Raw genomic sequence first — 20,559 nt, forward strand, 5'->3', positions numbered from 1 at the left:
TATGATTGTTTAAGAAAGCACACTGGGGGTGTTGCAGACTGCCACTCGAATTGTTACTAAGGACACGATGCGTCAAGAAGTCACCGTTGCCTCCGCAAGTGCCTTCGCAAGTGCCTTCGCAAATCTCGTTCGTTCCAATGAACTCTACTGACCTCCACGATTGCTCACCATGGGTTAGGAGCCCCTCACTCAACCCAGTTCAAATACAGAATTTCGAACGCACGTACAAGTTACATGTGGCCAAGTCTGCACACGTTCCCAAATAAAGGCCTCGTGACGGGGTAACCACGATCGATCTCGAATGTTAGCACGCCGAAGAGTGCCGTTGCAAACCATGGTGGCTGAGGTGGTGCCGTACGCATGCCATCTACCAGTGGCAGTCATCTCATAAACGCCTGCACAAGTAGTCTCGAACTTCCGACTGCATGACCTGGGGAGGCGCTAAGCTGACTATTGGATACCTGCACGTGAGCGTGGGATCGAGACAGCGATCTTACAGACTGTAGTAGTCCAGAGTGTGTTGTGTCGACGATTGCAGGACTCCAAGAGCAAGGGGCAGCGTTCAGTTCTCGACCTAGTCTACGAGACAATCTGCTAGACACAAATTGGATCGAGATTAACCTCCGTCTCACGAGGTTAGCGCAGTAACTACATATCCTCATGTTGTGTCTTGTAGGCGTAGAGATGTGGGATTCAGGACATTCACGTGTTGCTTCATCTGGCGGCAGCGTTCCGCAGTATTGTGTTTGTTCTGCAGTAAACGCCTTATATACTGTCGCTCATTCAGAAGCCTGACTAGAAAGTGCGAGCTCAATGACACTTCATGAGATTATTAAGTGAATTACTCAATTAGGTACAACATGTCCAAACCCTCGACTCCTATTCGAAAGGAACGTGTAGAAATCCCATACCATGCTAACTTCCACCAAGAGGAAACACCAGCGCTATGCCTTGCTAAAACAAAACGAGCGAAAAACCATCGTCATCACCGTCATACCAAAGTATACCTATCTCGTTCGCGTCGTCCTCACGGAGAGTTCCTACTCGATGGCCACTTTCCTCGACTGAGGAGCGGTAGCCTTTGGCACTACAATGCTGAGGATACCGTTCTTGAGGCTAGCCTTGACGGCATCTTGATCCACGCGCGCAGGGAAGGCGAAGCTGCGGTGGAAAGATCCAACAGAGCGCTCGCTGACCCAGTACTTGTGCTTGGGCGCGACTTCTTGCTGCTCGGACTGCTTGGCGACCTGAGTGTCTTGGTTTGCGGACTCGTCCTCGACACGGGGTTGGTGAGCCTTGTCGTCCTTGGAACTGGAGGACTCGATCTTCTTCTGCTCCTCGCCGTCTTCGATGACTGCGGTCGGACGCTGACCCTCTTCACGGACATGTTCGTGCTTGCCGGAGATGGTCAGAGTGTTGTTGTCTGTCCACTCGATGTTGACGTTCTTCTGTTCGACACCGGGCAATTCTCCGTGGAGTTCGTAGGCCTCTTTTGTCTCCCTGACATCGAACTTTGGAGTGAAGGAGCGAACGCTGTTGCTGAATTGGCGATCGATGTCGCGGAAGGCCTGGCGATCGTACTCGTCGAATAGGCGGAAGATGGGAGCGAACTCCTGAGTAAAGCGTGGGAAGAGAGACATTGTTGCTGGTGTGTGTGCGAAGGTACGAGTGGCTGTTGGCTTGCTAATGCGATTGATTTGTTGCGGAACTCGGCGGATTGTTGTGCGCAGTGATTGCATAGAAGAGCTGATGATGATTGTTGATCTGATGATGGATTAGAGAGGGTTGACTGAGCTGTATATATACTCGAAGAATGGGTTTCGAGAAGCATCGTGATGTTGCTGGGTGTCATCTGGAATTGTCGTCAAGGTGGTCTAAGGAAACATGAGGATGCTCGGAGACGACTCGGGTAAATTCTAGAGTTTTCGATGCAGCGACATTCGACGATACCAGCAACCACGTCTCATGATTGTGATGCCAGGCCATCCCAGGACTTGCTGTGGTTTCTAGGCGCATCCAATCACATCATCTTCGATATTCCCGTCGTGAAAGGACCCCGTTCGAAAGGAACCATCTCGAAATTTCGCCAAGCCTCACGTGACGCTTTTTGGGAAATCGGGGATTGCGCTCCGGATACGTCCGATCGAACATGACCTGACAGACGGGTCACAGTGTCGAATCACTGTCGCTCAGCGGAGGTCACGAATGCCAGAGTCCTGATATGTTTCGAGTTGTCTGCGGCCCCGTCTCAGAAGGTACTCGATAGTACCAAAGTCTTTCTTCCCAACACCCTGATTTTTGTGAAACTCAGCTCTACTACACGTTAGTCGTGGTCGCATTTGAATCCTTATCATGTGTGCAATACCTTGCAAACTCTCGAAAATGCGGTCGCGTATCCTGTGAGCGTTAGTCACGCGCGTCGAAAGCGCAAAGCTGTGAAAATCATACCGAAGGCTTCTCCCTCACCGCGCGTAGGCATTGACGATAGAGAGACAACACGTCTCTTTGCAGCCCTGATAGTCGCGCCATGTTTGATCAATTGATGTTGGTTGAAATGTGATGGCGATGGATGATGTCAACATTCGAGATCGAGAAGCCTCGGACCGAAGCTTGGACCAGACTTTTAGGAGGAGAACGTCGACCCACCACAGAGAAATATGTTATCTGCTAAAGCGACATATAAGCTGTCAACCAGTTCAGCAGCCGTTATTTGTACGCTCGCTTTTGGGTAACAGCCTCTTTGGGCTGCGAGATTGCAGCCACCATATGCATGCCCCACCTTGCCAACACCTTCATGCAGCCGCAATCTGTGGTCGACGTAGGCTTTCCTTGTTGCCCTCTATACTCAGCATCCCTCAGTAAATATCCCTTTATGTTTCGTTGCTCGCCCAGGTTGTTGCCAAAAGCTGCCTAGTACTCCGATTGTTGAGTCAAAGCTGGTGTACTTCACAGCTATCGTCAAGAAATTTACACGATCCGGAAACAGCGCATTGTTGTGAAATATAGGTTATGTATACATATACTACTACTGACGAAGATGAGGAGATAGAAAGAAAGAGCTCAAGAAGACGATAACATGGCATGCGGGACTGCATAGCTCGATCAACGAGCAAGTCAAATGCCGGTTTTGAAAGCAGCCCACGGAACGTAACCGAGTATACATCGTTTGAAGGAGAGGTGAGAAAGAAGGACACAGGTCGTCCATTAAGAAACTCTCAGCAATGACTGTTGCCATGAGCCCCTAGGAGTCATTTCTGGTCGCAGCAATGCTCCTCTCGTGCCTTGGATTAGACATCGACGATGCCGTCTCCTCTGGTGCATTGACATTGTTGTATGCGTCCTCTGGAAGATAGTCATGATTGAAAGAGTAGGGAGGCTGTCCGATCACGCTATCCTGGCCTTCCATCGCCCTGTCGTCGTCGTCGTCGTCGTCGTCGTCGTCGTCGTCGTCGTCGCTGTCGAAGTTTCGACGGGACGGTGTATGCGCGCCCGAGGAGACGTCGTGTACGTGATCATGACCATAATATGCGGAGCCATCATCATCGTCATCGCTTCCAGGCTCTACAGACGTACAACTGGTGTCAACGGGCGATCCCACAGGTGTGTCCTCGAGTGCCGTTCGGTATGGATCTAGTTCTGAAGTCAGCGTGAGTGCCAACGTCCGGTGGACATATAGGAAGAGAAAAACAAAAAAGAAGGACTATGGCATTACTGCAGCTAGAAGACCGGACTGTTGCGACAGGCTAACGATCTGTGCATGTCTTACTACATCACATAGTGCAAAGCGGCGCTTGCGTAGAGGCGCCAGCCGATGAAAGCCGAGCGTCTTGGAGTGATGATTCACTTACTGAAAACATTGTGACGACCCTTTGCTGCCTCGCGCTGGCGTTGGAACTCGGAATACTCGGAAGGTGGGAGCCACGGGAGCTTCTGAATTGGAGTGAGTCTAGGTGTCGGTGGAGAGTTGTCCGGTCGGCCTCCATCAAGCAGCCAAGAAGTATGGTAAGTACTCGGAGTGATATCCGTGTCCAGCCGTGATGCAAAAGCTTCGTCCTCGCTGATGTCCATACTAGTATTATAGGAACCTTCCCTCAAAGTCGAACCGAAGAGTGTACCGACACCATCAAGACAGGGCGAGTGTAGTGAAGATTTTTGCAGAGGTGGAGCTGTGTGGCTGTGCCGGCCTGCGAGCATCTCACCGGCGAAGTAACAATGCCCCTCAGCCTGATTGAGAAGAAAAGCCATGATGCCTTATGTAAGAGCCTGAGACGGCAGGCGCCTGTCAGGAGGCGTCAGACGGGAGGCGGACGAGATCTGGCTAACGACAGAAGCTGTTGAATGGTACGGTGGTCAAAGCTGATTCTATGCAAGCAAACTAGCCCACGAAAAACCACGGTGTCACTGAACAGAATGTGATGAAGTGGTCAAGAGCTCACAACGAGGACAGCAAGGACAACAAGAAACTCCGAGTCCGTTTTATACTGTTTACCCAGAGCCGCAGATCTCTGAATCGGCCCTATCAGAGGAGTGTCAATGTGGGAACCACTCCTGTGAAGTTTGGATATGTGCACCGAGCTTGTGTGTTTCAACATCCGCTCCCTTCCTTTGCGCTCATCTGCAAAGGCAAGCGCATGGAGAGATTATTGGCCAGAGGTCGGATTGCTTCGGGCAACAATTTTGACTCTAACGCGGCGGTACCGACACGAGTGGCTGAGGCTGCGGAGGGTCAGGGCGAAGCGGGTTGCCCGCCCGCACTTGACGCCAAATTAGAGCAATGATTGACGGACCAGCTCTAGTACGGTTCATCTCTTCATGAACATTGCGTCGGTTTTTGGACGTACGCACAAAACGTGTGCAGGTGGAAGCTCCAGATCGGATGTCAGATTCATGGCTTGCATGCATACATCCTGCAACACGTGTTCTGCATCTGCAGTAGAGTTTATCCGCGATGTCTCAATTGTAGTGTACCACCTGCCTTCAAGGGACACCATTCAAGGACTTGGTACCGCGGCGACCATGCGCCTGCGCCACAGAAGAAAGGCAGTCCACTTTTAAGCTTAGCTTCTCAAGGCGTCTGGGCCATCGCCAGAAATACACATTGCCCTGCCTACGTTTCATGAGCTCTGGTGGGTCTGCTCCGAAAGCTAGGGACTCTACGCGTTCACATGCAGCTATGTCTGCTTCAGTGATAGACTGAGATAAAGCTCTTCGTGGTGGAGAGCCAGTGGTCAGCGGCGCATTGTTCTGTCGTGAGGTCCACGCTTAGTTCGCGAAAGAGTCCCAAGCGGCAGCTCCGGCTGTCTAGTATCTTGGAGCGCATGTCAGGAGGACGAGTCTGATGCAGGGTCATTCACCGGTAGTGGAGCTCTAAGCGAGCTCGTGGCTTCTGAACAATCAAGAGTCTCTCGTTCGCACAAAGTTGCGATTGCGAACATTCAACGACGATATAGCCACTGAGAGCTCTTGTCGTCCCTTGCAGGTTTTGAAGTCTGTTTTCAGATTGGGGTTTGGAAACATAGGAGCTGTTCCCACATGAGCTCGCGCACATTTACCTAGCGCATACTATCAATAAGACGATCGCTCTGTAAGCCTGCATTAGCATCGTCCAGATGAAGACCACCCAGTGCATGTAAGTCGTCAGCCGCGAAAGCAACGCCTAGTTGACTTCAATAGCCATTGTTTCATGTGCGTGTTGCACGCGCGTGGGGAGGTTCAGGGTGGAGAAGCCTGTCAGAGTCGGAGTGGCGAGCGGTGGGGGCTGCATGAGCAAGGCCCGGTGAAGCCGAACCATCAATCCTTCGACCGCCTTGTGGAGAACGGCATATGCAGGGCGGATGATTTCCAGTGGATTGGATACGCAAGATTTACTGCTGCTTGGGTCGGTGAATGTTAGATGATGGCCGAGCTTATCGCGTGTCGACCATTTCGGAACACTTGGTGAGCCGCAATCCAAGTCGGGAAACGATTGCGCGTATGGTAGTATCGACCGCTTATCTGCTTCGTAGTTCAGACCTGGGGTGTCTGTTATGACGACGAGGCTGATGCAGGGATATGGATGACGATCGGCGTCCAGACAAGCACTGCGTTCTCAGACCTGAGCAAGAAAAGTGCAGCAACAAGGGTTCTGTCACGTGTGACTGTACATATGGAGCCTGGGTTTGCGAGTGAAGCTTTTGGAATTGTGCACGATCGCACATATGGTATACGATCATCAATGGGTACTCAAGCACGGGTAACGCCGACCCGCCAAATGCTGTGCTTTGAGCGCGGATAGTCTTGAAAAGTGGAAGAAAGCTTTACTGGCCGCTGGCGTCATTGCGAAGCGATCGCCTCTTTGCAACGGCGGTAGCCAACTCTTCGAGCACCTTCTCCGTGTCTTCCCAGTTGATACAGGCATCTGTGATAGATACACCGTACTGCAGACCCTCTTTGCCTTCCTTGGGTACCTTCTGGTTGCCTGCAGATCGCGTTAGCATGTGGCACAGTTGCGACCATGGGGGCGAACTTACCCTCATGTATATTGCTCTCGATCATTACGCCCATGATGCCAGTCTCACCAGCAGCAATCTGCTCGGCTAGAACGTGTGCGACCTTTGGCTGATTCTTGTGGTTTTTCTCGGAATTACCGTGGCTGCAGTCTATCATCAACCTGGCGTTGAGGCCCTTCTTCTCAAGCGCCTCGCGCGACTCCTTGATGCTCTTCTCATCGTAGTTGGTGCCCTTTTTTCCACCTCGCAGAATGACGAAGCAGTCATCGTTGCCAACGGTACCGACAATGGCGACGACACCAGGCTTAGTGACAGAGAGGAAGTGGTGAGGGTGCTTGACGGAGCCAATGGCGTCGACAGCGACATCGAGAGTACCGTCGGTTCCGTTCTTGAAGCCGACGGGGAAGGACAGACCAGAGGCAAGCTCACGGTGGAGCTGGGACTCGGTTGTCCTGGCGCCAATGGCACCGACGCTAAGCAGATCGGCCAAGAACTGGGGAGAGATGGTGTCCAGCATCTCACTGGCGAGAGGCATGCCCTTCTCAGTCAAGTCGACGAAAAGCTGCCTCGAAACACGCAGGCCCTTGTTGATCTTGAAGGTGTTGTCAATGTCCGGGTCGTTGATCAGACCCTTCCAGCCAACGGTTGTGCGGGGCTTCTCCAGGTAGGAGCGCATGATGATGAGGAGGTCATCCTGGTACTTCTCCTTCAGCGTGACGAGGCGGTCGCAGTAATCGAGGGCGGCTTTGGGGTCGTGGATCGAGCATGGGCCAATGACGACGAGAAGTCTGCCGTTCTTGTCTCTGCCTTGGACGACCTCGACGGTCTCGTTGCGGCCCTTGAGGACCGTTTCTCGCGACTTCTGCGACTGGGGGATCTCGCTCTGGAGAAGGTCGGGAGGTGTGAGGGGGTTGTAGCCGCGAATGCGCCAATCTTCCGAGTTGGCGGCGTCGCCAACTGACTTGTTTTCGATGTAGAACTGCGTGAAGCTGTTAGAAAGTGCAACTTGTGGGGCAGTGGCGGGGCAATGTGAATACTCACAGACATGATTGCTCTCACCTGTGTCTCGGAGAAAGTCTCAAGTGTGTGGTGGGTAGCAATAGCTGGAGGATAAACTTTCAACTGCTGCGATCAGCCTACCTTTACGTCGTCTGTGGGGCGTCGAAGAGTCAAGCATGTGTGAATGACTTTCCGGAGTCGGCCCTCCTCTGATTGGCCCTTGCCGAGAAATTTTGGTAAGAGGCACAGTGCGACGGTGTGTGGCGTGATGCATCTACTACCTCTGGCATCCGCTAAAAGCAGCGTGCGCTGGCTCCGCCGCAAGTGCAGTTGGACTACATTGGTACTGTATCGTCATGTTTCTTGGAGTTGATAGACCCTTCTCGAAAATAACAAGCTTACTACTCGTGGTTGCCGTTCCCTGTCTGCACGGACTCGAACACTACTCTCCCTGGACCTCAAAGCTCGGTTGGTCGACAATTCTCAGCAACACATTTGGGCAATCCCTTAGGCAGCAAGCCCTGGCACTCTTTCCTCATCGTTGCAGATGATCCGATCTCCGCCTCAATGGGCGATGCCAACCCTCGCACCATTTCCAAGGGGCGCCCGGCGAATACCGCTATGCAGCGTCGTTGCCGCACCAGGTACTGTACGACGCGTCGCAATAGCCACCTCTTGCTATGGCTGCAACCTCATGAAATGACACCAAGCTGAAGCTATGTTTCAACGTGGGTTACAAATATTTAGGCGGTCCGAAGAATACCGTTGACATGCAGCTGTATGCGGTCATAGGAGCTACTCCACCATCGACGTCATGGGTATGGAATAGCAAAAGCTCCATCAGCATTAGCAATTGCGATTGCACCTGCACGCTTTGCTGAACAACCATTCCTGTTCCGTCCTGTACAAGCAATTCACTTCGCCGTTTCACAAAATCCCACTCACCTAATCACACAAACACCAAAATGGGAGGACTCGACCTATCGTCCCTGGCCACCATCCCGATCAGCTACGCAACCTGCTCCCTTGGCAGCCCCAACGACCCCCCGCCGCTGCTCGACCGTCTCGACGCCATCTCCAAGGCCGGTTTCGCCGCAGTCGAGCTCTCCTTCCCCGACATTCTCTCGTACGGCCAGACACTTCTTGGCCATGAAGTCGAACCCAAGAACTACGGCGAGCTCGTCAGAGTCGCAGAAGCAATCAAGAAGGAATGCGACAAGCGCAGCCTAGGCGTCATGATGCTGCAGCCATTTGCCAACTTCGAGGGCTGGCCACAGGGCTCGGATGAGCGCAAGGACGCGTTTGAGCGCCTCGACGGCTGGATCAGGATCATGAAGGCCGCAGGCACAGACATGCTGCAGGTGGGCTCCACAGACTCGAAGCTCGAGGAACTGGACCAGAGCCGCATTGTGCCGGATCTGCAGGAGCTGGCGGACAAGCTGAAGCAACACGGCTTCCGCGTTGCATACGAGAACTGGTGCTGGTCGACACACGCACCGGACTGGAAAGACGTCTGGAACATCGTGCAGCAGGTCGATCGTCCGAACATTGGCTTGTGTCTCGACACCTTCCAGACTGCTGGTGGAGAGTGGGCAGACCCAAGGAACGAATCTGGTCTGTTAGAAGACGTGTCAAAGGAAGAGCTCGAGAAACGATTCAAGAAGAGCCTCGAGGAGCTCGGCAAGACAATCCCAAAAGACAAGATCTACCTACTTCAAATCAGCGATGGCTACAAGGTCCCACAAGCGCTCAAGGACGAGAGAGACGATGACGGTCTGCTGCCGCGCGGTCGATGGAGCCACGACTTCAGGCCGCTGCCGTACAACGGCGGTTACCTTCCTGTTGTCGATGTCGCGCGAGCCGTGCTCAACACCGGCTTCCGGGGGTGGTTCAGCTACGAAGTCTTCGACGGCGGTAAGGACGGCAAGGCAGGAAACCCAGACATCGTTGCCTATGCACGTGCTGCGAAGAACGTGCAAAACAGGCTGCTGGCCGAGTGCGCAGGCGAGAAGATTTTAGATTATGTTGCGACACAGTAGAGTAAGCGCTGGTATAATCTCTTAGCGTCGCTTAGTCCCTTTGCATTTAATGACATTGAAGGCTTTGTACGATAGCACTGTACGCATAATGAAAGCAATAATGAGATTCGAAGTCTGTACAAAGAAAGCAACGCCGAACAATAGCACAGACTAAAAATGATACACGAGGTCTCTACAAATCACTGCCAACCATGCTAACCAGCCACCGCAGTAGCAATAGCATCCGCCACAAGCACCAGCACCAGCGTCCGCGTCGCCGTCAGTCTCGTCCTCGTCAGGCTACGTTTACATTAGCAATCACGTCAACAAGCCTGCCCAGGATAGGGACACGACACAGACACTTTCGGCTTCTCATTCCCACCCATAGAAGCCGTCGCATGGGTTGCAGACACCGTCTCGCGCCTAGTCTCGCTGACCAGCGTCGTCTTGGGCTTGCCGCAGTACACGCCGGGAAACGGATATGGACAGCGTGGATCCGCAGAAAGTATCGTGGTGTGCACGGCATTCAAGCTCGACTCCGGTGCGCTCGAGGGCTCCGGCGTCTGCGAGGGCTCTATAGTTTGGCTCGACTGCGGTGTGGGCGAAGGCAGCCTGACGGTCTTGACCAAACTCGATGTAACCTCTGACGTGACTGCAGATTGTTCCAGAGGAGACGTGCGTGGTTTCGGTGGCGGTATGCTGGCTGTAATGGTGATGTGGATAGTGGAGGTTTGTGTGTCTGTTGGGCCGAAATATACCGGATCAAGCATATCAGCATCCGTGCTGCCGAATTTCAGGTCACTGCTTGCTCCGTGAATGCTTTGTACTGGCGCTACAGGAGCTTGTAAAGGTATTGGTGTCGTCATTGTGATGATGAGAATGACTTGAACGGTTGTAGAAGAGTGCTTTACTGGCTGATCAGGACGAGCTGTCACGATCGGTGTCACGGGTGCTGCGCTTGTAGACGACGAAGTGACGCTCGAATTACTTGCAGGTTTCTGCGTGAATGTCACAGCAGCGCTGCTGTTCGAAATACGCGACTCAGGCCAGTGAATTGACCATAAATCATTCCATGGAGCTGTTGTTGGAGGATGAGGCGTCGGAGCAGGACAAGCATGGCCTGATGAAGAAGGAGAAGGTTTGCGCATGCCGGTACTATACGCAGCACATATTATTATGGACGTTGCGTTTGGAAAGTCGTAAGGGGCGTTGCTTTCAATTCTGCTAGATGGAAGAGCAATCGCGACAGTCTCTGTGACATATATAGTCTTTGTTGAATTACTTGAAGCCAGAAGTTGAGAGGTAACTGTGGGGTTGTAAGTCTGAGGATATCTGGATACAGTCATGTTCTTTGTGTAGAGAACAGTAGACAACATCTCAGCGTAGCTTTCGTGACGAGCGATAACAGCTCCGAAAGCAGGCAGCGCAGAAAGCACTGTAATCAATAGCAGGACGACCATGTGAATTGGTTTTGCTTTTTCACTATATTGATCTTTGCAAAAGTATATAAGAGGTGACTAACGTGAGGAATTTGGGAGAATGCAAGACATCTACCTTTGTCGTGTGGCCAACTATGTTTCAAGTCTCACAACGTCCGTTAATGAGACAATGCAGCGACAGCTCCATTCGGAGAGCTCTGTACCGTGAAATATTGCTACATATGTGTGTAAACAATAGCAGATCAACGGTACAGGAATAGCTTCGCAATCCAAGCCCTCAACGTCAACGATGAATCAATGTGACATGATAGAACAGCGCAGGCTCAAGGCATGATCGGGTCCCTTAGGTTCTTGAAATGTAGTCGAGATAATCGTAAAGAGAGGACCCTACGGCAACCCAAATTCTCGACATCAATCACGAGCTGCACCTTTGTGAATCATGTCCTGAGTCAGTGTGTAACTGAGCCAGCGAATATTAATACGTGTGTGGGTGGAACACTCGAGCAACAGTGAATGGGGAGTGATCATTTACTACGCCTAAACGCTCACGCTACCGTACTATTTCACACAACGGCTTCTACGCTTCTGTCTCTATTCCCCCACCACCACCCCGCTCTTTGTGATGCACAAGCTCCTTCACCTTGTTCTTCCCGCGGTCTGCCGTATGCTTCATCCACGCAACGGTTCTGGGTCCTTTCCACTGCATCATACCCCTGTGTTTTCTATGCAACTCTTTGTGATGCTGTTTGTAATCCTTGACTTGGCCCACAGTGCCCCTCTCACCGTCATCGCCGAGCTTGCTATCCGTCTTCTTGTGCTTTTGTAGGAAGTTTGGAGTAATCTTCTCCATGGTCGATTGGGCTTCTCCGTCAGAATCAGAGTCTGACGAGGAGGATGAGTCGTCGGAACTATTGCTCTGAGTGTTGGGCGGCCCCGAATTATTCGTCTCATCCCAGTCCGAGTATTCCTGGTCGTTGCACACGTCGAGAACTTCTAGGACATTGAGGAGATCTTTATCGCCCTTGGCGTAATCCTCATGATAGCCCGAGAGCCCGGACCAGAAGGTCAAAGTCATTTCGATCTGGCCCACTTTCTCGCCGTACGAGTCGAGCATGTTGTTCTTGGCACGCTTGAGATCACCCTTCCAGACGTCGAGGCGGATTGTTTGTTCTTGGTTGTCGCAGATATCCTTCAACCACAAGATGCAGAAGGCCGGGCTATGATCCCGTAGAGTAGCGTCTTGTCGGAACTCGACAATCAGCGGTGATGCGTAGCGCTGTTTCACCGGCAGGCGGACATGACGATCTCCTCGTGATCTCCACATGGTAGCGCCCTCATCGTTCTGCCTGACCTTACCATCTCTTCCCCTCGAATGGAACTTGCCCCGACTGAGGTTGGTACTGACTTTCATCCTCAGAGGTTGTAGGTTTTGTGGGATTTCGATAGCCTTGACAGTAGATTTGATATCTAACGTGCCGTACTCCCAGCCCAGAAGCTCCCTTGGCAGTTGGACTTGCAAGCTGCGGAAGACCAGAGAAACGCGAGCGCGTCCGTATCCTACACCACCGGCCAGTGGGTAGATGGAGTTGACTTGACATCGCTCGTTGAACACCTTCTCTAGAGGAAGGTAGATGATGCCAAGCAAGGCATCGTCTTCATGTACGCGGGCATCGCGGACCGAGATATGAACCTCGGTGTTGCGTACATCTCGGATGAAGCGCTCACACCCAGCGTTAAAGAATGGTTTGGAGTTCTTTGGCTTGGTACGAGTCTTGAACACCTTCTTGTGGTTGACAATAATGTTGCAGTATGCCGACGGCAGCTCGTCGCCTTCCTCCTCTTCCTCGCTGGCTTCCGAATTCTTGTCTGACTTCTTCTTGTTCAGTGTCTCCAGCTCCAGTCCTGTGATCTGGTGGATCTGGATGCTAAGAATGCCAGATGGGTAGTCCTGTGCTGGTGGAGACGCAATAATGAGTTGGTCCTGACGCGACTGAAAGTCCTGCTTTTTCTGCTGATCCACCTCATGTGCGTGATCTACGCTCGCCTCGCGTAGTTTATCTTCTGCCATCGCGTACGACTCTTTCTTGAGCTGGTCGATAGTGTTGATATCAGGATCCTCGTCTTGTTGCTCCAACTGGCTATCTGTAATCCTAGTCTTCGAGTAGTATCCTAGGCTCCAGGAAAGCTTTCCAGGCATGCCCTCGCCAGCCTTGAGAGCCTTGAAACCATCTTCGCGGTCTTGCATCTTGCCGTTGGTTTCCTGGCCCTTCATGATGTCCTTCAGAGCCAGCTCGATACGGCCAAGATCGTCGTCGGCACTCGTTCGATCCGAGTCCCACAACTGTATCCTCAAGCGCTCATCCACGTTGAGCTCTTCAGGCGTGACCAGAACGTAGCACTCCTCTCCCCAGTATGGCTCCATATTCTTCTGCAGCACACGAGTAGACCATATGGGCTTACCGAATTTTGCCCACCCCACGGTCACGTATGGATCTGCAGAACCCTTCTTGAGGGGTCCTAGGCCTGCATCGCCTTCTTTGAAATCGAATGCGTGATGGATTCTGACGATCAGTATTCCTTGGGCGACTGTGTCTTTCTTGAAGTCATCGCCCATCATCATGTCTTTGAGATTGAGGGTCAGGGACTTCGGCGCCACATATTCAGCAAGCGCAGCATCCATGGAGGACTGGACGAAACTTGAGATAAGCGGTACATCCATGAGGTTGGGACCCTTCTTGATGAGTGGTACACAAGAGAGGTTCACCTTCGGTTGGCCCAAGAAAGACATGGTACAGATTGAGAAGAAAGGAGGATCAGGGCAAAGTTGCAGTCGTATACGAACAACGCCTACGATACCTGAGAGATCTACCCAAACAGCTGCAACGTGTCAGCAGATTGTTCTAGGACATCATAAACCGTTCACTTACGTAGCAAAATCTTGCCAGGGAGGTAGAAAGCGAGGTAAAGATGGGCCTGATTCGCGCGCGACTTGATGCCATGTCCAGTTGCGGGACGGTATGCAAACGCAATCTCCATATTGACAAAGTCGCCTTCCTCAGCCTCCATGCTGTCCTGAGGCTCGTCATTTTCGCTCTCACCGTTATCAGCAACGGTCCTGTCTCCTTTCTCTTCGGCTGCAGTCTTCAGTTTTCCATCGGCATTCACGGATCTTGCTGCGGCACCTGTTGGCAGCCATCTTATACCCAGGATGCGGATCGCTTCACTTCCCTGTCCCAGGTCCTTGACTGCAACCATACGTACCATGCTTGGCAAGGAGGCTTGCATGACATCCTCGAGTGTGTCTGAGATGCTAGTGAACAAGTCAGGGTTAATCAGAGGCCAAATTGATGCGACTAGCGAATTGAGCCACTGAGTGCTTTCTGCGGTCTCGCTCTTTGCCAACTTTCGTCCCTGCTGGCGTTCTGCCTGCCACACTTCAATGTCCCACACATCCTTGATCTTGTTGTCGGTCCACTGCCTCATAAAGAGAATAGAGCCTACTGCAATACCCGCTGACAAAGCTAGCTCGATCAGATGGAAGAACTGCTTGACCCAGCCTGATGAGTTTCGTGTGAACCAAAACAGCGCCCTGACGCCTAGTAGGCCAACAGCAATGATTCCAAGTCCGACCTCCACAGCTCTTTTGTAGACTGCTGTGACTTCTTGTCGTGTGTTGTCAAAGTTAGGAGGGGGGAATAAGACTTGCATAGCTTTGTGTGAGTTTTGTGCGTCGTGTTGCTCCTCTTCGAACATCTCATCCGTCTTCTCGATGCCGTCGGTGCCGGTTCTAGTCTTCGGTTCTATCCCCACTGGTGGATCGTTCTCTGCAGTGCCCTTGAGATCCTTGTCGGTGAAATCGTGGATGACGACGGGCAGGTGTGTAATAGGGTCTGTGACCTCTCGCTCTGTGCCGTCGGCACTGTACTTTTTCATGTGCTTGCGTGCTTTCTTGGGGTCCTGCTCAGTCATTATACCTTCAGTAGTATCCTCTGCTGATGTCTGAGAGTCCATGTCTTGTGGAAGCTGCCTGTTGTTCGCGGTCACTGTCTTCCCGGCGTGATCTGGAGCCTCCTCTCTCTCTCGCGCCAAGTTCTTGTTCTCTGCATCGTAGGGTTGGTTGCCCTCGGTGTGCGCTTCGGCACCATTTGTGAAAGCATTGTATGCATCGCCAATTCGGTCGCGCGCACTCCGCTCATCTTGGCCGTCTTCGTCCTGCTCTGGGTGACCGTATTGATCCTGTCGCTTCTGCTTTTCTTCGCGGTATTTTTTGATCGTCGGTATGGGGTTGCGGCCGGTGTATGGCGACTTGTGCGACCGGCGCGCGCCTTCGATATCCTCGACGCCTGACATGGCGAGGTTGGGTGGAGTAGATGGCGGTGGAAGGGGTGGTGGAAGTGAAGGTAGAGGCGGCTATTGTGCAATGCGACATGGGTCGCAGGGGACATTCGTCAAGTGGTGCGGTGAGTCAATTGCGCATTGTGCGGGCAGTCGTGAGGTCGTGAGCTGATTGCTCATAAGCTTGAGAGCAGAGAACAAGGTTAGAGCAGGTCGCAATGTCGAAATCCAGGTCGGACCCGCAGAAGCTTGGAGATGTCTTGTCTCCAGTGTTTACAGTTGACGTAGGCCGACCGGGTACTAACAGGCTTCTTCAGGATTCTTGAGCCTACAAGGGCCAATTGTACTCCACCTGCTGCACGTGCATTCGCTGCATCGAGGCCGTCCAAGTGCCGCCGTGCCGTTTTGTAGGGCTTGATCGTCGTGCAATGACGTCGACCGCATCCGCCTCAGACCACATCAGCCACATTTGCGGGGAACGTTACAAGCTCAGACGGCCCGGTTTTCTTCACAGAGCTCAGCAGGAAAGTCACAAACAGCGATTGCACCAGCAGTGTATAACAATTTCTGCAACAAGATACATTCACTCAGCACACGCGTCAGGTGCATTGTTGCGTACCTACTTCTCGCCAGCAAGCACGCAGTTAGCTCTTGCCGCACGCGCAGACCCACTCACCAGCCTCAACACCAGAAATAGCGGGTATCTTGTTTGCAATCGATTGACCGAACGTCAGAGCAAAGGAGGGACCGTTAACTGCAGCAGGACGAGGTTCGGTATCAGGAGTCTAGATGCAGATCTCTGTAGCAAAGATTGGGGGCAGGCATGTAGAGTCTTGACGAGCATGCCAAAGCGCGCCCTGTCATCCATTATGATCCTCAGCAACTTCACACTGACTCCTCCCCAGCATTGGTGGTAGTCGCCGCCCTTTTCGTCGCTGCAGTCACACCTGCATATGCCATATCCACTCCTTGCTAGTCCACGGGTCAGATACATCGACACGGTCGAGCTTCCAGACTTAGACGAAGCTCCATGTTCGCTGCGGCAAGCATTCCAGAGCTAAGCTCGATTTCAGGGTCTGCTGAGGACTCGTTTCGCGGCATTTAGTATCATGCAATTCGGCAAAGATGAAAGTTAATGCCGGAGTGATACCATCAAACAGCGTCACTCTGCCAATCAGAATCCCAAGGCAACAATAAGCTCACAGCAGCATCGCTGACTCATATTACGCCGTGCATTTCGGAGCAAACTAGCGGCATAAATCCCCGTTCGGAACACAATGCCTACTGGACCAGCAGTTCCAGAGCGTTGACCAGTCACGTCCCTAGCTCAACACATCTTTTCTCTTTGTGAGCAGAGTCTCCTGGGGAGATATACTGCTAAAGCATGGTATCTGCCTGGGATGATACGGATCCACACGTTGTAGTACTTGCATGTGGCTCGTAAGCTTACCCAATCTGACACCTGACGCGTAGCCGCTTCCGAGTCGGCATTGGACGCCTTACCGCCCTGCTATAGTTGCACGATGGTGCATCGTAAAACCAGAGGTGAATGCAAAAGCAGTCGGACAGCAACCGTTGATTGGTAACAAATGCGCACCGGGATCAACGGCACCAGAGAAAGAGTCATTCCGAAGACGCGCTTAGCAAGCGACGCAGAAATTAAGGGCGTTATTGGTATTCACGAGCAGAGGGCTTGCGAATCGTGATGGATATAAAGTCGTGGAATGCGTGTCGTGGTAAGTACCACATCGAGTACTGAAGACAGGCAAGAGGTCAAAGCAGCTCAGTCATCAAAGCCCTCATTACTTGCTTCCAAATCTTCATCATTTATTCATTCCTTCTTCGATTAACCGACCAGGAACCCTAATCACAATGTCTCCAACAATACCAAACAACTACGCCTCTGCAGGCCACACATCAAGCACATCATCAACAACGTTATACACAGCACCCCCAGCCTACGCGTCTTCTGATGCATCGTCTTTCAAGAGTGCAAGTTCGACCGTGAAGAAGCATCTCGTCGAGGTCTTCGCCCGGAAATGTAAGCTGCAATCCACACATCTCTACATCACGACGGATATTGATTGTGCATAGTAGTGAATCATAGCAGCTCTCCCACATCGACCACGCAAGCACCGCGAGGGGGAAATGGCCTAACGCTCGAAGAACTCCGAATCAGGAATGAGGCTAGGGCAAGCTATTGGTCGACACGGGCGTAGATGGGATCGAAGGGCGTGGAACGCTTTGACTGTTTGAGCGTGGTGACTCGTCCGTGTCTGGAAGTCAGTAGACCGACACCTAAGAAGTAGAAACAATGCACGGTGCTTTTCCGACACTACACAATATCCGCGTTCTCTCAGGCAAGTGGAGTTGACTGTGGTCACTCAGAACAAATCCTGCGTGTTGTTCCACGCCGCACCATCCAACCACGTCAAGAAATCCTCCGCTTGGGTGGGAATAGGCTCCATGCCATCTAGCATAGGGATATCAAAGAACCCCGGTCCCGTCACCGGCGCCATCACCTCGCTCCCCAGATTGCTCCCCGTCGGCGGCGGCTCGTAGTTGAGCACTTCGTCCAGCACCAGCGCGAGCATCTTGTTGAGCTCGGTGCAGAGCTTGTGGTTCCCATCGCCTGGGAGGATCAGCCATTCCAAGGAAGAGGTCAAGACGGAGAGATTGCGGATTACGTCTGCGCGGAGGACGGTGTCCGGTAGCGGCACGCCTTCGATGGTGGATTTGCGCAACTCGAGAGCGAGGACGCCGGCGGCGGGGAAGCAGTAGAACATGATGACTGTTGCAAAGTGTCTCCTTGTCTCGTATGCGCCGTTGAGAGGCTTGGTGAATACGAGGGCGGTGCAGAGGAGTTTGAGAGATACGTTGAGTAGAGCGGGGAGCGCTTGCTGGGTTTGTCGTTGGAGCAGGCGTTGGGTCTGGAAGTGCGTGTGCAGGTATTCGAGGTAGGCGGATATCAGGCGGACTGTGATGCCCGAGCCGAGTCTGTGCCAGGCCGAGTCTTCATCGTACATTTCGTAACGGAGATGAATTGGGAGGCTTTCCCAAAACTGGGTACATTCTGCTGATATGGTTCTGTTGTCGTTAGAAAACGATGGAGTGTGTCTAGTTTTGTAGCGTACCTCATATTGTCAGCCACATCGCTGTCCTTCTCGCCAGACAGCGATTGCTCTAGAAGGCGTTCTTTGAAAACTGCATGCTGACAACGCAGCCTGATGCACGTGGATGGATGTATATGGCCATCGGTGTTCCAACCGTTACCATCTAGTCTCGACAGCGCCTTGTTGATGACCTCTGAATCCTCGGAAACTATGACAGCGTCGCTGACATCGAGTAGTTGCTTTCGGTCGCTATACCTCCATCCTATCATTGGCGGTCGACCGAAGAAGATCGCCAGCGTCTTGTCGATTCGATAGATAGCAGAATATAGCCTCCTTCTCGATTCACGCAAGAACAAGGGCTCCGTGACCTCTCGCTCGGTGTACCCTCCCTCACAGTGCATTCCCGCGGCATAAAGAGCCGAGACACTGTCACCTAGTCGCCGCCATGTACCGTGATCTGTCGAGTGTCAACACGTTGATCTATGTTGTTGAGCCACAAACGTACAGTTGTCTCCATAGGAATTGCTAACTATCAGCATGTTGGTGTAGATCAGCCAAACCATGATGTCGTTGACGGCTCCGTGTATCTGGCAGAGGTGTATGCAGTCGTTTGACGCATGTATCATGTCTTCGATCAGCTCTTCTCTGTCAAGCCTCGATCCGTCGTCTAGTGTAAATATGGGGTCGTGCGGTGAAGTGAACTGTGCGTTGGAGCACACGATTGATAGGATTAGGCCCAGGGTTTCCCAGCGTAGGTTTTTCCCTGTAAAGAGTGTATGGAACTCTGATGGGCGCATCGTGGCAGGCACTCGCATCGGTCGCGCAGTATTTCTTGTCATCTCTGCATACATGGCAACTGCATCATTCTCGGTGGTTGCGAGCTGTGCCAGGTCTAGCCTCAATTGTGGCAGAGCAGATATGATCAGGGGACCAATTAGAGCAGATGCTTTCTGTTGCTCAAAGTACAGTTTGAAGGACTTTTCGAAGAAGGAGATGGGTAGAAGCTTAGTCACGATTGAATGGCCTATACCCACCTGACAATGGCGGCTTCCTAACACTGTTCTGTCGGATACGGATGGTGTTCTACTTGTCCTCTCTGACGGCTGCTCGTGCACACTATCTGGCAGAGGCTGCTCTTCAACGAAGACACTTGCATAGCTTGTCGAACCGAGAAAGAAACCTCGTGTTGGATCTTGAGGTGGCTTGGTACATGCTGTTCTGGTTGTGGTCTCAGGGGGAGTCGGCCATGAGTTCACAAGATCGTTCCTCAGCGTCGGCGGGCTCAAGGTCAACGGAGCAAGCCTCTCAGAGCCTCCAGGGTGTCCACTGAGCTTTCGACGGCGAGGCTCGGGCTTCTTGCGGGGAGTGCCTGCGGGTTTTGTCATGGGATTTGGGTGGTAGAAACACTTTGCTGGTCAACAAATGCATGCTGGCGGTGCAATTGCTCTGCTCACTTGCTCCGTGATGCCGCGGGTTTGACATTTTTGGCAAGTCGGCGTTGCATGGTCGCACCGGACCTTTGAGATCCTGCACGGCTCGCAACTGGGATCATGGTAAGCTTGGCTGAGGGTCTCGGAGCATCCACAAACCTTCTGGGCTTTCCGTTTCTTCTGAGCTCCCTCGACATGATCTGCTATCCGAGTCTAACCGAGCGTAAATGAAAACAGGTACAGCAGCGTCTGCTGTTGAGAAGGTGTTGTCGCATTCTCATGACTCCGAAATCTATTCCGATTCCGAAAATGGGCGACACATGAGAACATCAGCACCAGAACACCACTGATGATTGGTCATGAGCCTCGATGAGTGGGGTCGTCGGAGTCAAGATTGCTATGGCAATGAGCACTTGTCTGCGATGTAGTTTTTAGCAATTAGAGCAGTTACGGGCATTGCTTGCTCTTGCCTGAGGACAGCATCGCACAGTCATGCTGGACAGTCATGCTGGACAGTCAGGCTGGGTCGGCTTCTTGTGCGTTTGGCGTTCGGCAAGGCACTCTGGCAAAGTTGCGGTCAGAGCGCCTTCGCAGCCCCTTCCAGATTCTGGCAATTCCGAGCACAGCTTCACAGCAGCTCCGCTACACCTGCGACCAGCCTGCTCTCTTGGACAGAGTCTCCACTCTCTGGAACGACTGACTCCATGCGCGAGAGCTGCATCGCATTGCAATCACGT

At 52.4% G+C, this 20,559-nt stretch overlaps 9 protein-coding genes across 9 annotated transcripts, besides 2 other annotated features; 2 read left to right on the top strand and 7 right to left on the bottom strand.

Annotated features, from left to right (window-relative positions):
- Positions 1 to 1,040: 1,040 nt before the first annotated feature.
- On the bottom strand, positions 1,041 to 1,739 carry EKO05_0008038 (uncharacterized protein; the record flags this gene model as incomplete). Its single annotated transcript, XM_038946433.2, has 1 exon — positions 1,041 to 1,739. One exon carries the CDS (start codon positions 1,737 to 1,739, stop codon positions 1,041 to 1,043), a length of 699 nt encoding a protein of 232 aa, XP_038796510.2.
- A 450-nt stretch (positions 1,740 to 2,189) lies between these two features.
- EKO05_0008039 (uncharacterized protein) lies at positions 2,190 to 2,529 on the bottom strand (the record flags this gene model as incomplete). The annotated part of the gene is made up of 3 exons (XM_059637186.1): positions 2,190 to 2,313; positions 2,366 to 2,397; positions 2,449 to 2,529. 3 exons carry the CDS (start codon positions 2,527 to 2,529, stop codon positions 2,190 to 2,192), a joined length of 237 nt encoding a protein of 78 aa, XP_059493169.1.
- A 712-nt stretch (positions 2,530 to 3,241) lies between these two features.
- EKO05_0008040 (uncharacterized protein) lies at positions 3,242 to 4,245 on the bottom strand (the record flags this gene model as incomplete). Its single annotated transcript, XM_038941358.1, has 2 exons — positions 3,242 to 3,630; positions 3,849 to 4,245. The coding sequence occupies 2 exons, from the start codon at positions 4,243 to 4,245 to the stop codon at positions 3,242 to 3,244; spliced, it is 786 nt and encodes a 261-aa protein (XP_038796511.1).
- Positions 3,413 to 3,455: a tandem repeat.
- A 170-nt stretch (positions 4,246 to 4,415) lies between the features above and the next one.
- EKO05_0008041 (uncharacterized protein) lies at positions 4,416 to 4,778 on the top strand (the record flags this gene model as incomplete). Its single annotated transcript, XM_059637187.1, has 1 exon — positions 4,416 to 4,778. The coding sequence occupies one exon, from the start codon at positions 4,416 to 4,418 to the stop codon at positions 4,776 to 4,778; it is 363 nt and encodes a 120-aa protein (XP_059493170.1).
- Positions 4,779 to 6,296: 1,518 nt separating this feature from the next.
- Positions 6,297 to 7,535, bottom strand: EKO05_0008042 (3-deoxy-7-phosphoheptulonate synthase; the record flags this gene model as incomplete). The annotated part of the gene is made up of 3 exons (XM_038941474.1): positions 6,297 to 6,457; positions 6,510 to 7,467; positions 7,530 to 7,535. The coding sequence occupies 3 exons, from the start codon at positions 7,533 to 7,535 to the stop codon at positions 6,297 to 6,299; spliced, it is 1,125 nt and encodes a 374-aa protein (XP_038796512.1).
- Positions 7,536 to 8,452: 917 nt separating this feature from the next.
- EKO05_0008043 (uncharacterized protein) lies at positions 8,453 to 9,526 on the top strand (the record flags this gene model as incomplete). The annotated part of the gene is made up of 1 exon (XM_038946434.1): positions 8,453 to 9,526. The coding sequence occupies one exon, from the start codon at positions 8,453 to 8,455 to the stop codon at positions 9,524 to 9,526; it is 1,074 nt and encodes a 357-aa protein (XP_038796513.1).
- Positions 9,527 to 9,723: 197 nt separating this feature from the next.
- Positions 9,724 to 9,772: a tandem repeat.
- Positions 9,773 to 9,828: 56 nt separating this feature from the next.
- On the bottom strand, positions 9,829 to 10,965 carry EKO05_0008044 (uncharacterized protein; the record flags this gene model as incomplete). The annotated part of the gene is made up of 1 exon (XM_059637188.1): positions 9,829 to 10,965. One exon carries the CDS (start codon positions 10,963 to 10,965, stop codon positions 9,829 to 9,831), a length of 1,137 nt encoding a protein of 378 aa, XP_059493171.1.
- A 556-nt stretch (positions 10,966 to 11,521) lies between these two features.
- On the bottom strand, positions 11,522 to 15,294 carry EKO05_0008045 (uncharacterized protein; the record flags this gene model as incomplete). Its single annotated transcript, XM_038941297.1, has 2 exons — positions 11,522 to 13,821; positions 13,872 to 15,294. The coding sequence occupies 2 exons, from the start codon at positions 15,292 to 15,294 to the stop codon at positions 11,522 to 11,524; spliced, it is 3,723 nt and encodes a 1,240-aa protein (XP_038796515.1).
- Positions 15,295 to 17,663: 2,369 nt separating this feature from the next.
- On the bottom strand, positions 17,664 to 20,019 carry EKO05_0008046 (uncharacterized protein; the record flags this gene model as incomplete). Its single annotated transcript, XM_038941502.2, has 5 exons — positions 17,664 to 18,366; positions 18,414 to 18,849; positions 18,898 to 19,798; positions 19,847 to 19,934; positions 19,982 to 20,019. 5 exons carry the CDS (start codon positions 20,017 to 20,019, stop codon positions 17,664 to 17,666), a joined length of 2,166 nt encoding a protein of 721 aa, XP_038796516.2.
- Positions 20,020 to 20,559: the final 540 nt, after the last annotated feature.

Source organism: Ascochyta rabiei, chromosome 14 (assembly GCF_004011695.2).
Source record: "Ascochyta rabiei chromosome 14, complete sequence".
Taxonomy (NCBI): Eukaryota; Fungi; Ascomycota; class Dothideomycetes; order Pleosporales; family Didymellaceae; genus Ascochyta; species Ascochyta rabiei.